Source organism: Sciurus carolinensis, chromosome 14 (assembly GCF_902686445.1).
Source record: "Sciurus carolinensis chromosome 14, mSciCar1.2, whole genome shotgun sequence".
Classification (NCBI taxonomy): domain Eukaryota; kingdom Metazoa; phylum Chordata; class Mammalia; order Rodentia; family Sciuridae; genus Sciurus; species Sciurus carolinensis.
In genome coordinates this window covers 19,232,054-19,247,485 of record NC_062226.1, presented here as the reverse complement: position 1 = coordinate 19,247,485, position 15,432 = coordinate 19,232,054, and the positions used below count along the sequence as shown (strand labels likewise).

General features: G+C 47.2%; 1 protein-coding gene across 4 annotated transcripts in view; it reads right to left on the bottom strand.

The window, feature by feature from the left end:
• Positions 1 to 15,432, bottom strand: part of Tnc (tenascin C) — a 91,631-nt gene that overhangs the window by 13,668 nt on the left and 62,531 nt on the right. For all 4 annotated transcript variants that reach the window (XM_047524832.1, XM_047524833.1, XM_047524834.1 and 1 more), the window contains 7 exons: positions 11,472 to 11,594; positions 10,278 to 10,421; positions 7,920 to 8,039; positions 6,255 to 6,398; positions 5,387 to 5,517; positions 2,184 to 2,316; positions 785 to 936 (listed from right to left, as the gene is read on the bottom strand). In XM_047524832.1, the coding sequence (XP_047380788.1) occupies positions 785 to 936; positions 2,184 to 2,316; positions 5,387 to 5,517; positions 6,255 to 6,398; positions 7,920 to 8,039; positions 10,278 to 10,421; positions 11,472 to 11,594 (947 nt within the window). The remainder of the gene's footprint in view (positions 1 to 784; positions 937 to 2,183; positions 2,317 to 5,386; positions 5,518 to 6,254; positions 6,399 to 7,919; positions 8,040 to 10,277; positions 10,422 to 11,471; positions 11,595 to 15,432) is intronic.

Sequence of the window (15,432 nt, the reverse complement as noted above, 5' to 3'; positions counted from 1 at the left end):
ATAAAATTATGGCATTTGCAGGCAAATGGATGAAACTGGAGAATATCATGCTAAGTGAGATAAGCCAATCTCAAAAAACCAAAGGAAGAATGATATCGCTAATAAGTGGATGATGACACATAATGGGGGTGGGAAGGGTTAGTGTTGGGGTTGGAGTTGGGTTTAGGGAGGGGGGCAGGAATGGAGGAAGGAAGGACTGTATAGATGGAGGGGAAGGGTGGGAGGGGAGGGGGGGAAGGGAAAAAATGGCAGAATGAATCAAACAACATTACCCTATGTAAATTTATGATTACACAAATGGTATGCCTTTACGCCATGTACAAATAGAGAAACAACATGTATCCCATTTGTTTACAATAAAAAGAAAAAAAAAAAAAAAAAAAAAAAAAAAAAAAAATAGAACCCAGCTCAGATGGTAATGGGGTTGAAATAATTCCTGTCAGGCTCAGTCTAGTGCCTGGTAGATTGCAAGTGCTTGGCTGGCACTAAATAATGTGACTAATGTGTTTGATGATCACTGTCACTTACACATTACAGAGTTGTCTTAGGGGGGATCAGATGAGATACATTATCAGAAAATCTTTTTCCCTATTATTTTTTTATGCTCAGCTTTGTTCCATCTGTTTAAAGAGATAATGCTGGAGTACCTCCATGTGACAGGCACCATCTTGCCAAACCTCATGTGCCTGGGTGTGAGAGTGCTCAGGGAGGAGGGCGTGGCACCCTCTTTGCCTGTTGTGCCCCCCACCGTGTTCCAGAGCTCTGGAACCACTGTGGCACTCACGATCCATCCGCCCCCGTCAGAGGTCATGTCGCAGAAGACTTCCAGTGCCTGGGCCTTGTCGCCATTGAGGTAAATGGTGTAGAGGCCAGAGGTCGTGTCTCCATTCAGCATTGCTTGGGAGCAGTCCCTGGGGAATGGGTACAGGAGTCCAACTGCGGGATAAGGTAGAAAGAGAGACTCTCAGAGCAGGTTGAGGAGAAAGCAATAAAACCACTCTGAGTCTCCATTCCCTCCTACTCAGGATGGGGATAAAGTCCATCTTCCAGCAGTTGCTGGAAGGCTAGAGGTTACAGATGTGAAGGACCGCCTCAATGATACGGGAGTGGGGAGCAGAGCTGCTACGAGGGACACGCGTGGTTAACTCAGCCTCCCTGGGGCATCCAGGAGCTGGTGAACACCCAGGTGCTGTCCAGGAAGGCTGGCTTTCCAGCACCTGTGGCCCCCTGTCTATTAGGATGCAGGAAGCTTAGTAATCTGATCAAAGCTTTGGATCTTGGACCTCTCCTAATGCACAGTATGGATGCATCTCTGCCTCTTCAGAGGATTCTGAGATGAGGGCCCTATTCCTGAACCTGCCCCTCGCTTGCTATATGATACTGGAAAAGCCATTTAATGATTCAGAGCCTGGGAATCTTAGGTGAAACCGGAATTCCTAGAAATTCTCAAGTGTAATGACATGACACACACACAAAAAAAACTGGATAGAAATGGACACTCTTGGGACTGTACTTATGGTCACAGTAATTCATTTTTCTGACCAACCACCTCCTCACTGTGTTCTACCTTCACCTGAGGTGCAGCATGTGGTATTTTGTCATTTATTCCACATCCTTGGTCTGATAGCGACCTCAAGGCACCCTCATATGTTCCTGGCACCTGGCCTAAGATCTGGCAAAGAGGCAGCATCTTTCTCAGCAGAGATTTGCAGAATGACTCCGGGGGGAAAGTGAAGGGCAGGGGCTGCTTCGGAGGTCAGCTCTCCCTTCCTCATGAAGCCATGTCTTATTCACCAGCAGAACCAGCTATTCATCTGCCATCTGCAGAAGATGCCCAGGCTGGCCTAGAACTTGGAGCCTCCACTTCCCCATCAGGAAACTGGGCATGATAATCCCGGCCCACTGAGCTAGCTGGCCGGGAAGACCTTTCGTGATCTTGAATGCACCTCACAGAGGTCTTATTCAAACTCAACAGAGCGCAGAGTTGTGATAAATCTGTGAAAGAATCCAGGTATGCTCACTGCTAGCCCTCCTGGCCTTTCACCAGGATGCCCGTGACCTCTGGCATCCACATATTTCTAAGTAGAGGTAGGGGATTGACACTTTTCAGAGCTTTGTTTGAAAAATGCAAAGGAAGTGGAGGGGTAGTTTTACATCTCCTGGTTGCTCCCTGGTTCCCTTACTGGTGGTGAAGATGGTTTGGATGAGCTTGCTCCTCAGTGGCCCATTCAATGCCTGGATCCGGGCTGTGTAGTGGGTGGACGGGCTCAGGTCTGCCAGGCTGTAGGAAGTGGTGTCAGGTCCCACAATGACTTCCTAAGGGCCGAAGAAAAATACACAGGGGTTTGATTACAGATATTTTTGGGGTGTAACTGATGCATTCATTCATTCTTATGTATCCATTTATTCATTCAACAAGAACCCACTGAGTGCCTCACTCTGTGCCAGGATCCATGTGCACAGCTAGAATCTCAGAGACAGGGAGAATGCCACATAAGAAAAGGCCCTGGGGCCAGGACTGGTAGAACAAGTTCCAATGACAGGAGGAGCAATTACTGCAGCTGTAATTGGTTTCCTGGGGGAGCAATGGAAAAGGTGGGCAAAGAGCAGACTACAAAGGACCTTAAATGTCAAGCTATAGAATTTGTAGTTTAAGGAATGCAGAGGTTGGAAAGTTTTTGAATGACTGAATTACAGGAACCCAAATTGTGTTTTAGGAAGTTTAAGATGGTTTGTGGCTGAATGAATTACACAAGGGACAGGAGTTCTTGAGACCATTTAGGTCAGTGGTCACTCATTGTGGCTCTTTATCACAGCCTTCTGAGAAGCTTTAAGACAACATGGTGCCTGGGTTCCATCCCAGGCTGACTGAATCATGAGAGAAGAGAGAGAGAGAGAGAGAGAGAGAGAGAGAGAGAGAGAGAGGAAGTGGGACCTGGCTAGGGACATAGTTAGGAAGCTTCCTAGGAGGTTCTGATGTGCTGTCAGGCTGGGGACCTCATGGGTCAGGAGATGATAATAATGGTGGGGCATGTGAAGATTGGAGCTGACCAGCGTGTCTCTTCTAGAACACAGGTTTCCAGGAGAGACAGGTAGGGTCCACTCTATGGCTGTCCAGTGGAGGTAACTGTCTTTAGTTTGCAGAGAGCTATTGTGTTTCCAAGTCCTCTCCCTAGCTTCCAATTCCTTTTTAGCAGATAACTTTGGTGCCTGAGATTGAAATTCAGCTGACATCCTGGTAAACCGAGCACGACACTGCTCTCCACAACCTCTGTACGTGGTTGGCTGGGTTTAGGTAGTAATGGGTTTGTGTGGAAGCCCCTGGAAGATTCTCCTGCTCCTGGAAACTGGAAAGATTTGCTACTCTGATTTCTTCCAAAGGGGAAATTGAGTTTCCAGGTGGGTGGCAGAGGATGATCTTGCATCCTGGTCTAGCAGCACTCTACCCAGGACTCTGGGTGGATTTTCCAGAGTCAGACGTGTGAAGCTAGGGTTGGGCATGCAGGAAGGTAAACCAGGTGACAGCTCACTTAATACCAGTGACCCAGGGACCTTTGTGTCACCCTCAGGTCTCGCCCCTGGGGAGGGATCAACTGTCAGGTGCAAAGCTGGGCTCACGGCAGTACTTGGGGATAAAATTACCTGCCAGCTCTCTAGGCTGCTGTGTGAATTTGTCTCACAGGCAGCTAAGGTGGTTTGAAATGAGACTCATGTTTCAGGCAAACAGTCCTAGAATGCCTAACAGGGAGGGGACCTTAGAGATCTGTGAGCGCACTGCACCCATTTTATAGATGTGAATAGTGATACCAGAGAAGATAAAGGGACTGCTTCTGTTCATGCAATGAATTAGTTCCTTATATACCAACACCAGGAAGGACCAGGAATGAGGACTTCTTCTACCTAAACATGACAGATTGGCTACACCTTCTTACCTCTACTGCTTCTGATGCTCACTAGTTCTAGTGAGTAAAGAAATACAAGGTATAAAAAAAATAGGAAGAAAGAAATATAAGGTATAAATCCACTTAGACAAGGGAGAAGCGAAGGGAGAGAACAATTGACATATCACATCCACAGAATCTTGGCAGATGAGAAGTGGGTGATGGAGGGATCCCGGTCAGGGCAGAATAGGGACAACTGGGAGCTAAGGAGTCAGAGTGGGCAGAGCCACCAGCCATTGGCCACACATGCCATTCATGACAAATGTGTACAAAGCAAAGATGCACTTAAAGGCAAAGATTTGTTTGTTTAAAAGCTTTAAGTAAAAAATGCTTAGATTCCCCAGATCTCCCCAACGAAGTTGGGGTTCACTCTGGGAGAGGCTGAACCAGAGGGAGGCTGTGGATTCAAATCCACCAGGCTCAGCTGCTGAGAAGGTTGAAGTGCTTCACTGGAAATGCAAACCGAAGGGCAGTTTTGCACACTGAGAGCCCAGGCTTTCCAGGGTCCCCCAGGAAAATTGCTGGGTACTTGCCCGTCTTGCTACATGAGCCCCACAGGTGGTAAGCCCTGCTGGCGCAAATCCTATGCAGCCTTTTATTCTTGACTCCAGTATAAATGAACCAACAAGATGAACAGACACTGGGCAGAAGTCTCCAATATGGAAGAGGGAGACCCAGAGGAAACGAAACGAAACCAAACAGCAAGACAAACAGAGGAAAAAACTTGGAAGAAATACCACGCCTGTTGTAAAACAAAATACCAATGACATATATTTTAGAGCTGAGGAGAAGATGATGCATGGAACCCAAACAAGAATGCTAGAACTCGGTGGATGTGCAGAGAATAAGGCAAGGTCTCAGAAATAGAAGAAAAGATCACCAAAAGGAAAAATTCCATGACAAGTTTGGAAGGTAAAGTTTGGAGAACCTCTTTCACTTGTCTAAAGGTCCAAAATTATTGCCAACTAAAAAGTGAAAGAAAAAGTTCACAGAGAGAGCATCCAAATAGTATCAGCAATGGATGCAAATACAATAATGCCCAATGGGTGCATTAAGAGTTGGTAACCATCAGGACTTAGAGAAACAGGTTGTAATATATAATGTAATGATGCCACCTGGCAGATGATATGTATGGCAAAGATGCAGAAGAAGCTCTTGGTCTCAATAAAACATTAAAGGGCCAAAATCTCAGCTCCTAAAATGCCCTCAAATCCTGTAAAAAGTGGCTCTTGATCTTGGCTGGCCATAAGAACTGCGGGCTGGGTCAGACGAGAGGACCTTAGAGTATGGTCAGAAGGATTGACACAGCAACCAATCCCTACTCATTTTTTTTTCCTTTTCTGAGCTCTCCTGTTGCAGAGTCAGGTATTTTTTCCCCATGATCCTAGAGGATCATGCACATGTTTCAACCAGCAGCAGGGAGTTGCCTCTATACTGGAAGATACCTTGACTGTGCCATCCACGGATTCATAGACCAGGAGGTAACCAGTGACCGATGCTCGGGGAGGTCTCCAGGTGAGGAGGGCAGTTTCTGACTGTACCTCAGTGGCAGTCAAGTCTCTTGGAGAATCAATGTCTGGAGAAAACAAGGGATAAGTTAGCCAGTGTAGGACAGAGAGCATTAAAAGGACTGGGTTCAAGTCCCTCCCCTGCCACTGACTGGTGTCTTTAGATGAGGAGGTTGACCCATGTGATCTCCAAAGACAATTCTCTAACTGTTCATCTCATCTTAAGGGGAGGGTTTCCATGAGGCCAGCATGGTCTTTGTTGGTGCTGGTTGGACTTTGGGAGAAGATACCGCTGTGGAGACCATTACAGACCTCCTTGTTTGCAAGTAAGAGGAAAAATGAGTGCTGATATCAGTATCCACCCTGACAGGGGGAATGTTTCCTCTTTTTTCCCAACTGCTGAAGTTTGTAAAAGATTTCAATGCATAAAAACCCAATGCACATCTCAGAAAACTTGCCTGAAAAATCTTTCCCTTTCAAAATATTTCCCTGCCTGGAACATGGCTCATTAAAGACTGGGTTTAGGGCCAGTGGGGACTGTTTTTCCATTTTGAAAGCCTTCCTCTTAAAATCTTTTCCTCATCTGCGGGGAGAACCAGGTCACTTCAGTTCAAAAGGAAATGGTGTGTTTCTTCGGGTCTTGACTGAGTGGGCACTGGTGGATTTAACGGAGGCTGAGGTCATCACATTGCAAGAGCCTGACTTAAGAAGGAAGAGCTGGCCGGGGGCTGCCACTCAAGACTCGGGTTGGGCTGTGGTGGGGCAGCTCAGAGAGGGGAGTTTCCAGCTCTCCGCGTGTTTATACCTGTGGTGAACTTGGCAGTGATGGGGGAGCTCTTCTGGGGCCCTTTCTCCGCAAAGATTCTCAGGGTGTACTCTGTGGCAGGCTCGAGGTCAGTCAGCGCGTATTCTACCGTGTTCCCGGACACCGTGCGTGTAATTTCTGGCACTGAACAGGAAATACAAAGACCGAGGCAGTTATCTCTTGCTGTCTGGGCCATCCTTGAACTTGGCAAACAGCACCCCCACCTCCTTCTAACACAGAAACTTGCTGTGACCCTGCAGAAAAAGCAGGTTCCATTCCTGAAATGCCTCACTCCCTTTTCTCTCTCTTCTAGGAAGGAAGGAGAACTGGGGAACAGCTTTGTGGCCGAGGCACAGGGATGAGCCACAGGACCCTTGCCAGCAATGTCCCCAAGCTGGAGGACTATCCAAAGTTAGTATGTCTTTGCTTGTTCTCTTTTTCATTTATTCACATATCTTATTATAAGTTACCAAATATTTTTAAATTGAGGATCACAAAATCCTTATGGTTGAGGGATCACACTTGTCAGACAGCCTATGGTTACTGCCTCTCAGGCCCACTAGCTCGTTCATGCTCTATAGTGGGAACCAAACCATGTGTTCTGCCTAATCACAGGTGACCAGCCATCCTGGTTTCTCAAGGACTCAGGGGTTTCCCAGGTGTGAAAATTTCAGGCTAAAACAGAGAAAGTAAGTCCCTGGCAAAGTGGGACAAGATGGTGGCCTTGTCTCAAGATGCATCATCCTACTCTCTTTCCCCTCTGGCCAAGGACCTCTGTTACTCTCAGATCCACAGTTTCCGTGATTCCTGTGAACTGTCCTATTATTTATTTTAGGTGAGCCAACACCATCTTCTTGACCTTGGGGGAGTTTGCTCACAGGAAACAAGAAGTAAAGAGTGAAAGGAATTGACCCTCATTTCCCCCTCTTGCCCCGTCTATGCTCTGTCTTCACAAAGAAGTCTCTCAGGTGGTGCCAGGGCCCAGGGAAAACTTTCAATAGCCCCAGGCACAGGTTACGGCGCCGCCTCATACCGTCACTGAAAGCAGAACAAGAATGAACCCCACAATAGGAACGTCACAATGACTTGGAAATTGAAACAACAAAATTCTTTCTAGAATAGATCATTACAAGATTGTGGATGGGTTCACTGGAACTCTCTTCCTCCTCTCTCTCAATTGTATTTGACTTTTTGGTGGCCACGGTTCACTGGTGCCTTAAGCAAGTGTTTAATCTGCCAACTGGGTAAATTAGCACAGGTGGTTGCAAAAACAAGGAAAAATAATCTCAGTTTTTTAAATAAAATTTGGCACTTCCTGTGACCTCGGAGAAGCCCAGTGTCACTTGATAGAGTCTGCTTAATGTTTTAAACTGTGGGCTCTTGCTTTGCAGCGCATGAGAGCAGCTTCGGACAGGGGGCGTCTCACGCTGAGAGGCAGAGACTAGCAGCAGAGAAGGAAGGGGCGAGGTAAACAGGTAGGGCTAGGAATGGATCTGCCAGATTCTCTGAAGTTTGCAACCAAGAACCACAGGGACACTGCTGGCCTTTCCAACCTACCCATGCATTTTTGTCATTGTGCACCTATGTGGCATGGAGAGTCAGGATGGGAAGTCTGCAGTGAGACAGACACTCTCAGAGTGAGGAGGGCCTTGGACAAGCACTTACCTCTCTCCCCTGTGTAGGAGATGACATAACTGTCCACAGTGGCAATGGCTGGCTGCCACATGGCCAAGGCTTCCGAGTCGGTGATGTTGGCTGTCACCAGGCCGGATGGACCATCCAGAGCTGCAAAGAAAGGTGGTGGGACAGGTGCCGGTCACACTGGGAAGGATACCAGACCCCAGCTTCTCTGCCATGTACACTACCTAAGGACTCCTGGCATTAGTCACAGTGACAGATGCAGAGTCCTCAGCTGGCACCAGGCTGACCTGGCTGTGAGCGGAGACGCCTCCCCTGTTGGCTCTGTTACCCTGGGTCTCTGTTTCCTCACCTATAAAGTGGGGATAATAATTCTGACCGGGGCTGGGGAGATAGCTCAGCTGGTAGAGTGCTTGCCTCACAAGCACAAGGCCCTGAGTTCGATCCCCAGTACCGCAAAAAAATAAAAATAAAATAATAATAACAATAATAATTTTGGCCGGCTTTTCCTTAGTGTTACTTTGATTTTCACATACCAAAAGGTGGAAAGGTAAATGAAGAGAGTTGAATGGGTAACAAGGGTCGTGATCAGAGTTCACACCCCTTTTCCCAGGGAGGGAACTTAGAGGAGATTACATGGTGGAACTGTCTGAGACCTGCCGGGGCTTGGGGTGGCATCTCTGGTGAGAGGGCGTCTAGGTAACCCTGAACCAGACCTTGGTGGTTGCTGGTTCCAGGTTCTGTTGTGGCTTCTTGCCTGGTGCCTCTGTGCCCTTGGAAGGTCATTTGCCTTCTCCAGACCTCACTTTCTTTGGTCATCCAAGGGTGGCTGCTAGACGGTTAACTAGACAATGCCTGGAAAATGGGCTACAGGAAACCTCAGCAACCGCGATTGTTATTAATCTGTCCATTAAAGTTATTTGGAGTCTTAGTATGATTTTCAAATGACTTGTCCAGAGAAAGGATGTTCAAGGGGCCCATTCTAACTGACGGTTCTCCCTACCAATGTCCCTTCCTGTTTCCCTCTCACTCTTGCACGTACTACTCGATTGCCCCCAGGACAGCCCAGGGGGGATGTGGGCAGCAACCATCCACCCATGTCACAGAGGAGGCACCTGAGCCTCAAGGGATGAGATGACTGGATGTGGCAGAGTTATTTGGGAGCCTGCATTGTCCACTCCTGGTTCCTTCCTGTGTGACGGTGCATGTACAGAGTCTCCTCTGACTGGTGATGATCACGGGGCCTCCGGAGGAACCACACCCAGCTTTTGTGGTCTATTAGGGTGGACGATTCATGAAAGCAGGATTTCTTTGGGAAATAAAGGCCTGTGCGGCAGGGTAGACAGGACTCTGGATTCAGATGGGATGATTTAATTGCATATCATCAACTCTTTTAGGCAATTAGAATATTTTTAAAATTTCCTATGAGGCTCATTCTTTGAACCCCTTAGTGGATTGGATGGGATAATTGCTCATATCTCAAAGGATAAATTGTTTAGGCACATGGCTGTCTGAAGAGATTTTCCACTTCATTCTCCTTCAATGCAATTCATTATTTCTCCCTTTTACAGCATGCTGCAAATCAGGTTTTCATAGGAAAATGAGCCTTTATTTTATAATACAGTCAGAATGCAGTCAGAATGACCCAGGTTCAAATTTGGTTCCAACATTGACTCATTCTGTGGCTTGCTAACGTCCCCACATCTCAGTTATCTCCTCTGTAAAGTGGGGATGGAAATAACTGTGGACCTTAAATATAAAGGGTTTAGCAACAGTTCCCAGAATGCTAGAGCTGTCAAACAGAGGGTAGCTACCTGCTGGCTGTCACCAGTTCATTTTTGCATGAGGCACCTGCTCAGAGGACTCTCACCATGGCAATAGGCAGGGTAAGGAGAGAGGTGACAAATGACCTTGCAATCACACCTACAGGTCCTTACATACCCAGGACAGACTTCACTGTGATCTTTATTAAAGTCCGTGTCCTGAACTAGAACTTTGCCAAGCTACAATGCTCCATCCTATATTGAGGAAGCAGCACTAGCAAGAAGACACCGGACCCCAGTGAAACTAACTCAGCTAGCAAATGATAGAACTGGGACTTCAAGTCAGGTCACTATGACTCCCAAAGGTGGGTGCCTTCTTCTACAACAGTTGAGGAAACGGGGTCTGAGAAGGTCAAGGATGCCACCAAGGTTACCCAGCTCATGTGAGGCCAGAGAAGGGTCACAGATGAGATATTGGCACTCTAAATCCAGTTCACGTTCCACTCGGGTTTCATAAATAGAACTTGCACAGCTGCTGAGTCCTGAGCCAAAGTGCTAAAGGTCAGAGAGAAAGTAGCAGAGACAAGTGAGCCCTGGAAGACAAACTCCAAGCCCAGCATACCTGTGGTGAGTGACCCTGAGACAGGTTCGCTTTCCTCAAAGCCCTTCATGGAGATGACGCTGACCAGGTACTCCACCCCAGGAATGAGCTTCACCAGCCTGGTCTCAGTCTGGGTTCCATCCACAGTTACCATGGAGGGTGCACCTGGCCACAGGGGAAGCAAGATCCGGGAAGGCGAGTCTCAGTGACCATACTCACTGTGCCCGAGAATGGGTGTGTCCCACCGGGAAGTGGAATCATGCCTTTGTTTGATACCATTTTCTTCACTTCTTCCTTTCCTCCCACCCTCTGGCACAAGGGAAAAGGCCTTACTTTTTGCATCCTGCTTTTTCCATTGGTGCAGATGCCAAAAACCAAGCCGGGAGAGAGAAAAACCATGAAGTCACAATGTACTAAAAATGGCAAATTTCCGCTTAGTGGAGAGCTGGCATGTTGCATAAATTTCATTTTCTTTATTATTTTTTTCCCACAAGGCATATGGGAAGCTCACTCTGTAATGTACACTTGAATTACTTAACCCATTCTCTTGGGTTTAAGTAGCATTATGGAGACTTCCTTGTTAGTAGACTGTGATGATGGTCACAGCCAAACCTGTGCTCTTGTATTTATTACCAAGTCCAAAATTTATCTATTTTAGAATTTCAGGGCTGGTCAAACTCCCCATGGAGATGCTGTGTGGGGCACTCCTATTACTGACTATCCCCTCTGCACACCTCCAGTACCAGAGAGCTCACTACCTGCCAGGATGTCCTTAGACAGACTTCACTGAAGTCTTTATTAAAGTGCATGTTCTGAGTTAGAACTGCAACTCGGCCAATCCACAACTCCCTGTCCTATACTGAGACAGACAGATTTTGATACCCGAGGACAAAATCTCACACATATCCAAGACCAGCTTTTCAGATGAGTTGCTCACAGAGAAAAGGGCCAGTGTTCATAGAGTCTTTTGTCATTGTGTTCAAACAATACTGAGAATGAATTTCTTGGAGCACTTTAGAATTTCAAGACTGGAAAGGATCTTCATAAAACGACCTCCCCCACTAAGGGTTTTGTAGACCTTCACAAAAGATGATCTCAAAAATAAAGTCGTTTTCTTTGGTGGTGATGTTTGCGGGGAGGGTAACTTTCAGGGTCTCTCGCTATTCCACCCCAGGCTCCAGGCTTCTCTGCCCTTCCCCTCTCTGGGTCCCCTACCTCCTGTCATGGGTACGTAGGTAATCCGGAAGCTCTCCACCTGGGCAGTGGGTGCCGTCCAGCTGACAGTGGCTGAGTTTTCAGTGATGTCTGAGAAAATCAGCTCCTTTGGAGAGCCCATGGCTATCAAGGAGAAAACACAGGAGAAACCCAGAAACAGTTAATTAGCTTGCCCCTTAGTGTTTTATTCTGGATTCTGGATCTAGGAAAACTTAGTGTCTAGAGCTTATGTTTACATCTGAGCCAGGCCTTTAGAATGGAGAGCATGTGATCAAGCTGTGATTCAATAGGAACAGTTGTCCTTTCATTCTGGGTCCAGGACCCAGGACTGTGGTGCAGTTTTCATTCATAGGGACACTTACCACCTCCTTGTCTTCCCAAAGAATTGGGGAGAATGACTTAAAAGATTATAATATGTTCCCCCTTTATTTTTGATTTTTAGCATTTTTTCCAAATCTTTGCTTTCTAGTTCCTTTTACTAAATAATGCCAAGACTTGACAAGTGTACAGTTCTTTGCAATTGATGAGGTTTAACCCTCATCTAGAAACCCTGAGAGGATGGTGTGGTGGCAGCCACTCTTACACAGAGGACCACAGTGAGGTTCCATTTTTCAACCAACATTCTTGTGAGGGACTTTTCTGGATCCCAGAACTCTGTGGCCAAGCCAAGCACAACCCGGGATCTTGGAAACAATGGTCACATGGGAACTGACCTTGACAAGCCCACTTGTAGAACTGGAAGGAGTCCAGAGCCTGGGGAACAACCTTGGGCCATCACCAAAGCAAACACCCAGTGGGCACTGGGTCTACATGTGAGGAATCCCAGGCCCAGGGGAGGCTTCTGTTCCCTACGTGTCTCCCCCACAAACCCAGCTTCCTTTCGCTGTTTTGTTCTTTGGCTTAGGGTTATGCCCACTTGAACTGCCCATGCTTAGCTTTCCAGGCTCTGGGGAGTTCACTTCCTCATCGGTCCCTTTTTCAAGCCACGTCCGATCATTAAGTTCTGCAACCCCTAGATATCCAGGACAGTTTTTTTCCTGCCCATTTCTGTCTTCTTCTATTATTCAAGACATCTATCTCCTCCCACTGTTCTCTTCTGTGACCTGGGAACCAACTCTGTGGTTGCCGGGCTTTTGTTCTATCCATGTAAAGTTCTGGAAACCACAAGGCCTCAGGAGCCTGCAAGATCTTGATAATCCAAATACCGCTGGGAGGCTGGGCGACCTGAGGCAAGTCCCTTCACTTCTGGGAGCTTCAGTTGCCTCATGTGTCCAGTGGGGAAAGTGATACTCACCCACAGGAATGTTCTGAGGATTAGCAGAGATAATGGATGTAAAACCCCTAGCACGGCATCTGGCACGCAATAACAACTCAGTACCCTCTATGTTCCTTCTCATGTGACCCTTCCTGCCATGAGCCATCCTGGATTTTAAAGTATCCCCCAGGAAAGGTCTAGATGGGTCCAGCTGAGAGAAAACCCTGGTGAGGCATACAACATCAGATCCAGAGGACCTGCTTCTGCAGCCAAGTTCACTCTGACGGCTCTAGATGAAAACATGTTTTAGAACTTGGGTCTTGTAACCAAAGCTTTCTTTTCTAGACTCCGATTTTTTCATCTGCAAGATGGCACTCCTATCTGTCTGTCTTATACACTGTAAGAATTAGTGGTCTCATCTATTACAAATTGCTGGGAGATGGGCTTGCGAAGAGCTGTAGCAAGATACTATGTATAACCTGAAAGGATAGCCCAATAATGGTGGGATTCCAAGGCCAATGGCATACTATTTTTGGACCACAGACCATCCTAGAAGTTGAGGACTATTATTCTAGCATGTCTCCTTTTGTCATGAGTAGGGCCCCAAAGTCTCTAGCCCTATAGCAGGTGGCTGTACATAGAGAAGCTGAATCACATCTGTTAAGAAGTTGGGGAGACTCAGGTGATACTTCTTGTCCTTCTTTCCAAGGGAACTCAGTCATTTTTTTAAACTTCCATTAGGGAATAACTGGAATTGCTAAAAACTCCCCAGGAGGTTGAAAAGATTTCTATCTGCCAAATAAAAATTTGCCTCCCAAATCTATGGCAAGTGTCTTCTGTTATAGGGCAAATGACAATCACTTAAACGCTTATTCCCCTTTTAACATTTTTTGGGGTACTGCACATTGAATTTAGAGGTGATTTACCACTGAACTACATTCCCAGCCCTTTTTAGTTTTTTATTTTGATAAAGGGTCTTGCTAAATTGCTTAGAATCTTGTTAAGTTGATGAGGCTGGCCTTGAACTTGCAATCTTCCTGTCAGCCTCCCGAGTCACTGGGATTATGAACATGCATCACTGTGCCTGGCTCGTAACATATTTTTGTTGAACACTTAATATATATTAGGCCCTGTGCTAAGTTAGGGGGCAACTGTGGAGAAGGTCTGGTTTAAGAGCAAGGATTCTGGAGTTGGACTAAGCCGGTGTTGAGTTCCACTCTGGCCTTACTGCCTATAAATGCCTTGGACCCCTGGGTCTCGGTTTTCACATCTGTGATAAGGGGTGGAATGTGGCACTTGCTTGGTCTGTGTGTGTCCTGCAGATTCAGTGAAGTGTCTGGCTGCACCTGGCACAGAGTTAGCGCTCTGAAGTTAGTGGGGATCATCTTTAAGCCGCTGGGGGAGGGTGTGACTCAGAGGCAGAGGTGCTGGGCTAAGAGCCCGTGTCATGTGGAAGGGCCAGTTGCCAAGCAGGTGTTGCAGACCTGCTGACCCAGCCCCAGGCACAACGTCACGGCTCCTCTGTGGTGTGGCTTCAAGTCCAGCTGAACTGCATCCAAGTTGAGGAGCTGAGAGGCTGCTGGCTGGGCAAGGCAGAGCAGCGTGGGTGTGGGGGCACATTCTGGGGTCCAGAGAAGGGATATTGATACCCCATTGGCCTAGGGGCCGGAGGAGGGTCACCTGACGGTGTATCTGTGGACAGGGATGGGGACCGGTTAAATAAACATTTTCGGGACCTCCCTCGAGCACCCCGGCAGACCACAGAGCCTCCAGAAGAAGAGCCGAGTCCTCTTATCGGTTGCTGGGAGTTCTTCCCTGCTCTCTGCCCACACTGGGGGTACTCAAGATGGTGCATGTTGGCACTCAACTTTCTGGAGGAGAAAGAAGTTTCTCTCTAGGGGACCAAGACTGTCGTAAGGAAGTGGCTCCGACCACAGAAGCCTGTGTAAGTGCAGGGACTGACAGAAGGAGCCACAAAAGTAATAACATACGTGTCCATCAGTAGGAGGTGGCTAAATAAATAACATGGATGGGCTTATCTCTGAGATCTACTGATAAGTAAGAAACGCCGGGGGCAAAGCGGGGAAAACACGAATGTGTTAAACACTGTGCTCCTCCAAAAGGGTGAAAGATTGAATTTATGTCAACTATTTTTCCTATTTATGTATTTCTGAACGGACAAGAAAGTGGCAATAATGGTTGCTTTTGGATAGAGCCACTGGGTGCAGGAATACAGCTGAATGCCCTTTTTAACTTTCCAATCTTGAACCTGGTATTCAATTAAATATAAAATTTACATTAAGTCACCAAACATCATAAGAACTAGTGTTGTTAGTGTGGGTGAGGAAAATCTGTTCAACACTCAACATCCATGATCTTATCTGAACCTTGTGGCTGACCTTTGAGAGAAAGCCTATTTTCCAGATGAGGGAATTGAGACTGAGAGAGGAAATGGGACTTGTCCAATGTCACACAGCTGGTAAGAAGGAGAAACATGATCAGGGTCCAAGCATCTGCTGGAGACTGGCAGCTAACCAGTAGGCTACCCTGCCCCTCTGCTGCTCCTGGCACTCGGGGTGGGCAGCTTCTGCTCAGGGGACAGGTCCTGTACGTAGGTCTCTGCAAGAAGGAGACACTGCAGCTGCTTGAGAGGAGGAAGGACAGCACGGAGGAGGGATCACCATGCGGTGAGGGAGGTAAGAAGGG